General features: G+C 31.1%; 3 protein-coding genes across 5 annotated transcripts; 1 reads left to right on the forward strand and 2 right to left on the reverse strand.

Annotated features, from left to right (window-relative positions):
* Positions 1-198: 198 nt before the first annotated feature.
* Positions 199-6786, reverse strand: LOC125069899 (dihydrolipoyllysine-residue acetyltransferase component of pyruvate dehydrogenase complex, mitochondrial). 3 transcript variants are annotated; one of them, XM_047679505.1, is made up of 10 exons: positions 6569-6786; positions 5899-6074; positions 4345-4527; positions 4018-4056; positions 3688-3873; positions 3278-3498; positions 2993-3087; positions 2635-2834; positions 2019-2121; positions 199-1198 (listed from the first exon to the last, which is right to left on the reverse strand). In XM_047679505.1, exons 1-10 carry the CDS (start codon positions 6685-6687, stop codon positions 1069-1071), a joined length of 1452 nt encoding a protein of 483 aa, XP_047535461.1. In that variant the 5' UTR covers positions 6688-6786; the 3' UTR covers positions 199-1068. The 3 variants fall into 3 exon arrangements, with proteins under 3 accessions (XP_047535461.1, XP_047535458.1, XP_047535460.1); XM_047679502.1 differs by having other exon boundaries at positions 202-1198; positions 3278-3546; positions 6569-6785; XM_047679504.1 differs by lacking the exon at positions 4018-4056 and having other exon boundaries at positions 202-1198; positions 3278-3546; positions 6569-6784.
* A 647-nt stretch (positions 6787-7433) lies between these two features.
* LOC125069820 (60S ribosomal protein L37a) lies at positions 7434-8411 on the forward strand. The gene is made up of 3 exons (XM_047679401.1): positions 7434-7516; positions 7691-7819; positions 8235-8411. The coding sequence occupies exons 1-3, from the start codon at positions 7514-7516 to the stop codon at positions 8373-8375; spliced, it is 273 nt and encodes a 90-aa protein (XP_047535357.1). The 5' UTR covers positions 7434-7513; the 3' UTR covers positions 8376-8411.
* Positions 8412-8941: 530 nt separating this feature from the next.
* On the reverse strand, positions 8942-10917 carry LOC125069760 (solute carrier family 41 member 1-like). Its single transcript, XM_047679329.1, has one exon. The coding sequence runs from the start codon at positions 10676-10678 to the stop codon at positions 9338-9340; it is 1341 nt and encodes a 446-aa protein (XP_047535285.1). The 5' UTR covers positions 10679-10917; the 3' UTR covers positions 8942-9337.
* Positions 10918-11052: the final 135 nt, after the last annotated feature.

The following is an 11052-nucleotide window of genomic DNA, read 5'->3' on the forward strand; positions in this document are numbered from 1 at the left end:
TCTAAAACGCTCAAGATTACAAAGCCACAGTTATAGACGGGAACTGCTAAATTTAAAATTTTAACTCTCGCTTTCTCAAAGTAGGAAATGAAATAATAAAACAAAAACATAAACAAGAAAGAATAATTTCAATTTTTTTATTTATAAATAATATGTATATATATATATATATTTATATACATATATATTCACTAACGTTCATAAAATCATCTAGCATTAGACGAAGACGATGGTAACAAATGACTCGTTTCGATCGGTTATTTACATCGATATAATATTTATAGCCAATGATTTAACAAAATGTTATTTAATTCACAATAATCGCAATAGTGTTTACAAATAGATCTCTATTCCAAAAAGACAAAATAAATATACAAAAATGCATAATATTATAGTTAGGATTACTTTAACATTAGATTCATAACCCTTCAACAAGACATTGATTGAAAAGGCTAGATACATTTTGTCTCACGCCAAAAAAGTCCAAAATGATCAAGTATTCATACTTATAGTTCGAAAACAATATAAATTGCAACAAAATGAAATAAAACCTTCCAATATAAACAACATTATTTTTAATAATCAATTATGTTATGTATAAATATTTTCATTGTGTTTTAGCTTATATTACTAAATAAATAGTCCCTTAATTTTCACTGCATATCCTTCAAAAATATTACCGTCATCTAATAAAAAAAAAAACACTATTGTCCTTATACATATATTTATATTCTACTCGTTTGTAAAATATTAAGACTTATACTAAGTGATTTGATGCTAAAATAAATAAAAAATATCGATAAATATGATTAAATCGAAGGATACGGCAGCCATTTTGTTTTTAATTTCATTATAATTTGCTGAGTATTTAATATTATGTATCAACATCCAACTAAATGTACTAAAATATGTCCAAACTTCCACTTAAAAATGATACAAAATTACTTACAAAGTCATAATTCTATTTACGATGGTGATTCAAACGGCAGTGACAATAATGGAATCTGTCTCAATTACATAAAATGTCCAATCAGCAAACTACAATGAAATAATTGAATGAAACTAAATTTACAGTATGATGTTGGCGGGATTCTCAATGTTCTCCTTTAGGACCTTCATCCACTGGGCACCAACCGCTCCATCAATAACTCTGTGATCCGCTGATGCGGTGAATGTTATGAATTTAGCGAGTCGGAAGCTGTAAAAAAATAACAAAACTCATAATTATGAATTATCTTAAGTTACATGTATAGATTGCGTCATATAACTTTACCGCTCTGAAACCAGGCGTTTGAAAAGTTGGGTAAAATAGTACAGTTGTCAAAAAATGACAATGAACGAAAAAACATTTTATTTTTATAATATATCGATAATATAAATTAATATTATTTATATATTATTCGATTCTTAATAACATAGATTCTTCTTTATAAACAAACACATACGCCATTTTATAGAAAATAAAAACATAAAAGTTGATAAGTCTTATCAAAATAAATCACTACATTGAGAATAAAAAAAATGATAAAAATACAAAACAACGCTCTCTTGTCACCGTGTCTATTGTATTGTGCGAGATGCAAGATATATAAATATATAACGTAAGATGAGACGCCGTTTCCCAGCATATTTCGGTTGTAATGTGATAACAACAGCGCAATAAATTGTCGCCTAATTCAGAGTGACCAATTATCTAGATAAAAATCTGTCTGCTATTAACTATTGATAATACTATTTTTCTAATTACTTATTGTAGAACTAGCGCTGTAAATATGACATTTGCTTACAGCAACAAGGTCGGAATTAAGCTTTTAATATGGTTGGCAGTTTACAGATCCAACAAACAAATGAAATACTGAGGAATTTAATGAGAAGATTTTAACATAATTTCGTGAGATATTTTTATATAATATAAACCTAAGCAAGATTATCTTTTATCAGTTAAAAAAATACTTTAAGACCTAGAATTGGATAAAAGATCTGCATATCTACATTAAACGAAATGGTGTTACACATACCCTTGTGGCTCATTTTTATCAGGAATGACAATCTCTTGCAGACCACCACATGCCAAAATTAGTGACTGTGGGGGATTTATGATTGCATTGAACATTGTGATACCTGTAACAGAAAACTATATCAACTTCTAATTTTGTACAAAATAAAATTCTTTTTACCTTTACACATACAAAAATACAATTATAATAATTTAATTCAAAATACATACATATTTGATAAAAGATACAGCTATTTATTTAGGTATAATTAAATATTTATTCAGTAGAGTAATGAGTCATGTATGAAATAGAAAGATTATCTATAATGATTTCTATCCGATTCACTTCACTTCTAATATGTTACAATACCTTTTGAAAATGACAATGATTTTGAAAAACTATGGAAATGTCGAAATGTAAGGGAACAAAAATGGGCAGGACTAAAAATCACAACAGAAAATACAAATGAAACGAGACGGTTCAAACAAACTTTGTAACCATAGGCGAAAAGTAAAGGACATTTGAATGACATACAGAGATAAATGTGGAATGGAAGTGGAGTAGAAATCAGTCCTTATTCTTATATAATTACAACTGGCAAAACAAACAGAAATTTATATACTAGAATGTCACTCACCAAACATTCCCAAGTTAGATACGGTAACTGTGCCTCCCTGGTATTCATGCGGCTGAAGGCGGCCATCCTTAGCCTTGCCTGCGAGTTCTTTCATATTAGTAGAAATGTCTATGATACCGCGCGAGTCCGCATTAAATATGATCGGTGTGATCAGACCCGTCGGGGTTGCGACCGCCACACTCACGTCGACGTTAGAGAATCTGTAGATCATTATAATATTATTAACTTAGTTAGATATGAAATTTACAGTTCATATCTAAAATTCATAAATAAACACCACTGTTTTGTTGATTCTACAGTAAAACACAGATATATAAAAAAGGAAATGTTTTATTAAAATATTACACGTTGTACTTACTGTCTTATAAACGTGTCCATCCAGTGTGAATTGACGGTTGGTACTCGCTTGCAAGCCGCGGCCACTGCTTTCAAGATGAAGTCGTTTACAGATACCTGTAGATACATATAACAATGGAGTTAATTTATGCACATACAAATAATATATGTATTTTTTATATTTTATTAAATTTGATCACATCAAATAGGTAATTTTATAATAGTGGATTCTACTGGCAACAATTTTGCTATAGAAACAGTTAAATTTAAAATAAAAAAGGGCAGTCTGAAAGTCATTCTGTCTAACCTTAACATCAGATTTCTCGGCAGCTAGTCTCGCGTTGACGTCTTTCCTCATTTCTAGCAGCTTCTCCACATTGACGGTCGCGCACAGCTGGTAATGCGGAATGGTCTGCTTGGCGGCGGAGAGGCGCTTGGCGATGGTCTCCCGCATGCCGCTGAGCGGGATGTCGGTGTAGGTGGCGCCGGGCGCGGGCGCGGGCGGCGGGGTAGGCGCGGCCGCCGCGGCTGAGAGATCGCCACTCTTTAGAGACCCGTACAGCCCCGAGCCTTGCCCTGTCGAGTAGGGTTAGAGGGCTCATGGTGGGGTGCTCATTTACGTCAAAATATATTTTACCAGTAAGATAAAACATTGAGCTTTGGATCGATTCAAAAGTATCTACTGACTGATAGCAACAATGTTAGATAGTAAAATACCTCCGAGCCTAAGATTCTTAAGTTCAGCTAGTCGCCTAGCCATAGGGCTGGCGTAGATCCGACTGTGCTGGTCCGCGGCGGGTGCCGGTGCGGCCGCAGGTCTGGGCGCGGCAGGAGCGGGTGCGGCGGGCGCAGGGGGTGCGGGTGCTGCGGGAGCGGCCGCTGCAGGCGGTGGGGCGGCTGCAGCTATTCAGATAACATAATATTGTTTAAAAACCGTTTAATAAAATATATATTAACTAAAAAAACATTTATTATATAAAAGTAATGATTAGATATAGCCCTTAATGATATTTTAATATTATGTTTATGTGATTAAAATGAAATAACCTTTTGGTTTTGATGGTGCTGGTTTTGAGTCCCCTGTGGCTGTGAAAATAATTAATTCAGGCATGTGTTAATGAAAAACAGTTGTTATATTACCAAAAAAGTCAATACAAAAAAAATTCTCATTAGTTATTTGAAATCCATGCATTTTTTTTCAATTCCAAGTGCAAATGGTTATTTTAAATTAAACTGATTTTAAAAAACAATGAATGATTAAAAAAGTTATTTACATTATGTTTTTTATTACTTAAAAACATTAACATTTTTAGACGAAAATTCTTCATAAAATAGCATTCAGGCACCCAAAGTATGTTAAGTATTCATACTTACAGTCATCTTTAAAATCTTTGAATGCTGCAACGTCGGCTGCATTTTCAACAATGATACAGAGTAATTTACCCACCGGCACACCTTTAGTACCAGCAGGTATCAGAATTTTAGCCAAGTATCCTTCTTCAGGTGTTTCGAAACCCATTGTGGCCTTGTCAGTTTCAATTTCACAAAGGAGATCCCCTAAAATAATAGATAAAAACTTAATTAGAGCATACAACATAAATAAACACAAGAAAACACATTGAAATTTATTAAAAGACACAATGTTTCCACAATGTTGTATCAGTGCAATATTCTAAAAACCATAAAACATACAAAGAATTATCATAATGATAACATTTTATATTAGATTTATTAATGTATTTCCTTTTTTATTATAATTAAAAAACAGACAAGAAGTTAAAAAATGGATAAGTAGTAACTCACTGGACACTGGTAAGATAAGAAAAATAACTACTCTTAACACCACGAGGGCACCAACAACCACAGATACAAATGTGTAATTAAGTATTTCTAGTTTTTATTTTCTATTTTTATCATTCTAGCTTGTGATCGTCAAAACAAGAACGTGATATTTTATATAGTTGTTTAGTGCTAGAATAACTTATATGGGTGACACCCATACAAAAGAGCCTACCCACAGGTGTATGGCTGATAGAAATCTGATTTAAGAAATGCTTATAATCTATATTTTGCATAAATGGTACTTAAAAGGGTAATTTCAATGAAATGAAAATTAGAAATAATAGTCTGTCGCCATTGATTATTATTAAATCAATTCAAGTAAATAGATACAATTATACAAAGGTTTACAAGATAAAGATTCATGTCTCTTTTGATAACTTTTTATTAAGTTAATAAAAATGCCTATTATTTCATATTTAATTAGATGACTTGTTGGTTGGTTGGTGGCTTTGGATAAGACCATCTGGGTAGGTATTACCCAATTATTAGCTATTCTACAGACAAACAGCCAACAATACATTGTATTGTCAGTGGTCAGTGTGCTCAATGAAGGTGGCTCATAAACTATCTAAGAGATCATTAAAAATATCTTACATTATCAATTTCTATAACCAGTGGTGACCACTTACCATTATGAGGCCCATTTGAGTTGAATAACGTAATTTAAATTAAAAAATTAAATACTCGAAATTTTACATAAGGACATGGAGCCTACTTTTATCAAACAAATTACAGGAATTTAAGCTGTGGTTTTATGTCTGATATGAGTGTTACAATTGAAATTATCAGGGATAATTTTTAGTAACTTTAGTTATATATTAAATTTATTTGAATAAAAGACTATTAACTAATATAAAACATCCATTCAATTTTAAATATAAGTACACAAGGTAGACTATAATGATTACATAAGCACAAGATGAATGTAGATAAGAATGATGTCTAAGATAACAAAAACAAAATCAAGACAAGTAATGTCAAATCAAACTATACTGACTAGATAGTTTTTATATTTTGTATATCTATGTAGCCTACTTTGAAGGTATTTAATATGAATCTGTAGCACTTTATTATTTTCAATCTCACCTTCACTAAGTTTATCACCCTCCTTCTTTTCCCAGCTGACAATGGAACCACTCTCCATAGTAGGAGACAGAGCGGGAAGATTCACCTTTGAATGTGAAGGAAGACTTGAATAGTACCTCGTCTGGACATTCCATGTTGAAGTTATGCTTTTTCCCTTTTCTGATATCTCTAAAATTCTACAATGAGTAAAATAAATTAATTCTTATATGTTGTATTTGATATAAAAATATGATGATAAAGATAATTTTACATATGATTTAATGTTAGCTAATTAAAGTGTTATTGCAAATTAAAATTTTAAATATATACCAGATCTGACTAATCTACTTGAATAATAGGAAAATTTGGAATAAATAAATTATTACCTTATTCAATATGAGCATGCATAATAGTTTTTACTTTGTGGTAGAAGTAGAAAAAATGTAATATTTAATATAACAATTTTAGCTTAAAACAGGTTTAATTTGCAATGCCGGTACACATGTTTTGGCAATGACAATTATCAAGGTAAGGGGATTGACGTTTTGGTTATGCAATTCGCGCCGCAAGTTGCGACCATTTTCGTGTAATTTAAGTATTTATCTAACACAAACTAGATGAAAAATAAAGAACACAATGTATGTAGTAAATTATATACAAAATTTAAAACATATAAATGTTTTAAACTTACTTATTCGGTTGTTTCCTTCTGGTCAACTCTGTGCTCAAACATCTGGCTACATTACTCCGAATAGCTTTTTTCAGGCTATCGTTTAAAATTTGGTTTCGTACTAAAATCGTTCGCAGCATTTCTGATCTTAAATTTTACCTCGCCGTCCAGATAGTCGGGACGGTTTTATGTATACCCTAAGGATCGACCTTTACCGACTTGTAGGTCGTTGAAATAGAAATGTTGTTAATGACACTGACATATGTCATAGGTGAAAGTAAATATACAGAGGTTACAATTTTTTACGAATAATTAATATTGGATTTTGCAAAACCCTACTTGAATAAAGTATATTTTTATTTTGATAATGATTCATGACAATGACGAACAAACAATCGAAGTTTATATTATGGCTACTTATGTTCATACCTATTTTATTTATATGTGTAAAATTAGAAAAAATAAACCACCAACAACAAACTTTAAGGATCTGTCCACTCGTCTATTTATTATAAAAACAAATCAAAAAGTTAATTGAAATAAATATTTATGTGGACTATTAGCTTCGTACAGCACGAAATGTTTTAAATTACTAAATTAAAATTTTTCATTTTTGAAGCCAATCTTGGATTAAGTTCGCATGTAGGGATGTTAACATGAATATTCGCAATAATTAAAAGGCAGTACACTACACGAAATACCATTTTTAGGCTTCTGTAAGAACATACTTCGACAATGTAACAGTAATTTTATTATGTGATTTATTATCATTGTAAGTTAGAATAACTTAAATAAGTCTATACTAACTCCAAAATAAACTATTTTGTAGCTACACCATAGTGTTGCACTTGTATAGATAACTGATGAAAGATAATCTGTGTAAAATATTCGATCACTTGTCACTCTGACAGGAGACTAATGTTTCTCTTTTTCTGTCAACTGTTGTGTTAGGCAGGTTATTCCACAATGGTGAGAATTTAATTTGAAATTACTACGTACATCTTTAGTTTTTTTGTGTTAATAATTGGTTTTATTTACGTCGTAAAGAGTGCTTAAAAACGTGAAGTTAATATTTCCAGAGTTATGTGTTTTTCCCGGCGTTAGTGATATGTTATGTTCATAGGTTGATTTTAACGTTTTCAGGCAAAGCGTACAAAAAAGGTTGGAATCACTGGCAAATATGGCACACGTTACGGTGCTTCCTTGCGTAAAATGGTCAAAAAGATGGAGGTTACTCAGCACGCCAAATATACTTGCTCCTTCTGTGGAAAGGTTGGTTCTTAGATTTGCTTAGAATTTGTTTTATCATTGGAGTTTTCCTATAACTCTATCCAAAGACTATTGATTGTTTCTAATGATGTTTTAGTAGTACATGTATAACTGTGAACAATCTAAGCTATGTTATAGCTGATAGGTGTTTCTAAAGGGAATCAATGAAAGATATTAACAGTGTATCGTAGCTAGGAAATATAAGGCAATAATATTTTTTTAAATCTTTATATTTATTTAAACACTTAATGGCAGTTATTAATTATAATTCCTTAATATTCAATTTTCAAAAAAAAATATATCTTTATGAGCAGATAAAGCTAAATACATATTTTCTTATTAAACAAATTAATATTGTTGCCATAAATTAAAATTATTACTGTTAATCTAAATTTAATATTGTTTTGTTACTTTTTAGGATGCCATGAAGCGCAGCTGTGTGGGTATCTGGTCATGCAAGCGTTGTAAGAGAACTGTAGCTGGCGGTGCCTGGGTTTTCTCTACCACTGCTGCTTCATCATGCAGGTCTGCAGTAAGAAGATTGCGCGAAGTGAAGTAAAAATTTAGAATAAGCGATTAAACAAAAAATATCATCCTTTTTTGTTTTATTTATCATAATTACAAATTATTCTAAATAAGCTCACTCAATATTAATATAACTGATGCAACATGAATTTCAACTTAAATTTATATTAAAGACCATAGAAGACTTACTCTAGAAATTCATTGTATTCATGTTTTTAATAAATTTACTCCCTTATCCCAATCATGTATATTGATTAGGTTGATACTCATTGCCTTGCATTTATTTGTCATGTTCTATTTCATTAAATTTATTTACCAATAAAAGTATTTAGAATATTATTTGGAGAAGAAATAAAACCTCAAAGTAACATGATATTGATATTTGAAGTATCAGCTATAAAGACTAAAACTATTATTGAATTTTTCATACCTTAATAATAGGTTAATAATAAAAGACAGACAAAAGTAACAAAATAAAATTGACATGTAATAAATGTTACTATACACTTGAAATAAAAATATAATAAATTCAATTTAAAATTGTACATTATGTTTTTACATTATAATAATAAGTTTTGTTTATCAAATAGTTATATTTAATAACATATTTCTAACAGTAAAAAATTAAAAGATAAAAAGCTCAGTTTTCATAACCATATTAGTTGTCTCTGATTACATTAAAATACCACATGTTTTATATCTATATGTATAGCAGATTGCATATTAAGTTTCATGCCTACATACATTATTAATTTTATTACAATAATTATATTTATTTTGAAATATTAGGTAAAAAACAGATACCTTATTATTCAAAAATATGTTTTTGCGATATGAAAATATTTTATTAGCACCAATATGAAGTATTGCTATGTCTTATATTGTTAAAGTTAAACTACAGGAAAAATAAATATTTTAGAAGACAATACATACATTTAAGTACAGTAAAATTTAGAAAGTACAAATATAGCTTACAAATTGAAAAATAAATATATGTCAGTCACCCAAATCACTGTCTTTGTCTCCAATGGCATAAAGAATATGAAAAGCTATACCTAACAATGCAGTCCCTAATAAGTCACCTAATGCAGTTAAGTATGGGATAGCCGAATTATCAGGATCCAAACCTAGTTTCCACATCCATATAACAATATAGTGACTTATGGTTAATAGAAGAAATACTTGTAATAATGCAGCTGACATGTAAATTAAGATAAATATGGGAGTTAAAGAAGTATGACCAGCTTTTAGATAACCTATTGTGTAAATAAATATTAATTGTCCTGGTATTACCATCAATAATAACAATTTTGTTGTATTACCTATTACTGCACCTTCTTTCTGACCAGTGTGTAACAATGTGGACAATCTTGATGCATGAACAGCTGCCATATTACCTCCTATACCATTTATAACTAACTGAAATACAGCTATACCCTTATAATTGGATACTGTGTAGTCCAATATTAGGCCCCCTGCACTACTAATGACCATTGCAGATACAACAGGAACCCACCCTTCGTCTAAAGCTTGTTTAGTAAAGTTATTCTTCCATGCAATATAGCCACACAATGGCACTAGCATAGCTCCGGCTATTATAATTATAGATGGTAGCACTACACTTGTGCCAATAGACTTGTACAACAGAGATGCTATCCAAGACAATAGTGCCAATGTTGTCAAGTCTCCAAGACTAGCTGCTATAGGTGTAGCTATATTATCAGGATTTATATTTAGCTTTTTTGAAACAACTATAACACCAATCATGATTAAACCAAGGACAAAACTAGCAAAGGAAGCTGTGAGTACACTGGATGCGCAAAGCAACATTGCATGATGAATGTCAAATTGTCCTTTAGGTATCCAGCCCATAGCTACGGCTGCCATCGCTGCCAGGAATCCTACTAGAATAGCCTGACATTGAATAAGACATAAATTACCTACTACTAATGAATTTAAGCTTGTTTCAAGATGGCCTAAATGAGCATGAGTAGAAAGCCTCGACGCTAAAGTCATTTCCAAGTTTCCCTTCAAACCCAGCAATGCTGGCACTAGTATATACACTTCTGACACTTGTTCAAAAACTTGCCAATGTTGTACAACATCCAGTAACAAACTCGCCGCCACCATGCCAAATCCAGCAAGCAAAAACGAAACAAACATTTGAACGCCGGCAACCCACGAATTTTCTTTTCCATATTTTATATCAGGCGGTTTATCTTCGTTTGTGATAAGACGATACACGTCGGCACTTATTTCGGTTTCATTGTTAAACTCAGGTGTTTTCGCCATTTTACTGGTATTACACTTTGTCCTATTCATCACAAATGAATTCATCAACTAACAGAGATAACTAAACCGCAAATCCATTAATATTAATTACCAAAATTTAAATGCTATTTTAATGTCACTCGCGAGAATTTAATTGTTTGAATAAAACAAAACTAATTAATACATTTCCCAATAGCATAGAATGTAGGTCTAGCCACCAGACACCTACTAGCTAGTAAAAATAGAACATCTAATTGATATTTTAATGTTGATTTTTATTATTATAGACAAACTATTGACACAGGTAACAGTCACAAAGTGACAACTGACAAATTAACAAATCGCCTAGAAATGACATTTCTGATTTGACGTTGACATGGTCATAATACAATGAGGTCTAATAAACTGGGTATAGAATGGAAAAATGAGATACTTATTTA

Source organism: Vanessa atalanta, chromosome 16 (assembly GCF_905147765.1).
Source record: "Vanessa atalanta chromosome 16, ilVanAtal1.2, whole genome shotgun sequence".
NCBI lineage: Eukaryota > Metazoa > Arthropoda > Insecta > Lepidoptera > Nymphalidae > Vanessa > Vanessa atalanta.

What these genes read in the sequence shown, in the direction of transcription:
- LOC125069760 (XM_047679329.1), bottom strand. Translation starts at nt 10,678, where the DNA reads ATGAATTCATTTGTGATGAATAGGACAAAGTGTAATACCAGTAAAATG.
- LOC125069899 (XM_047679502.1), bottom strand. Translation starts at nt 6,687, where the DNA reads ATGCTGCGAACGATTTTAGTACGAAACCAAATTTTAAACGATAGCCTG. An exon ending in AGCACCATCAAAACCAAAAG is followed by an intron (nt 3,874 to 4,017) that starts GTTATTTCATTT and finishes TTATCTGAATAG; the next exon opens with CTGCAGCCGCCCCACCGCCT. An exon ending in GATAAAAATGAGCCACAAGG is followed by an intron (nt 1,199 to 2,018) that starts GTATGTGTAACA and finishes ATTTTTTTACAG; the next exon opens with CTTCCGACTCGCTAAATTCA.
- LOC125069820 (XM_047679401.1), top strand. An exon ending in CTTGCTCCTTCTGTGGAAAG is followed by an intron (nt 7,820 to 8,234) that starts GTTGGTTCTTAG and finishes GTTACTTTTTAG; the next exon opens with GATGCCATGAAGCGCAGCTG.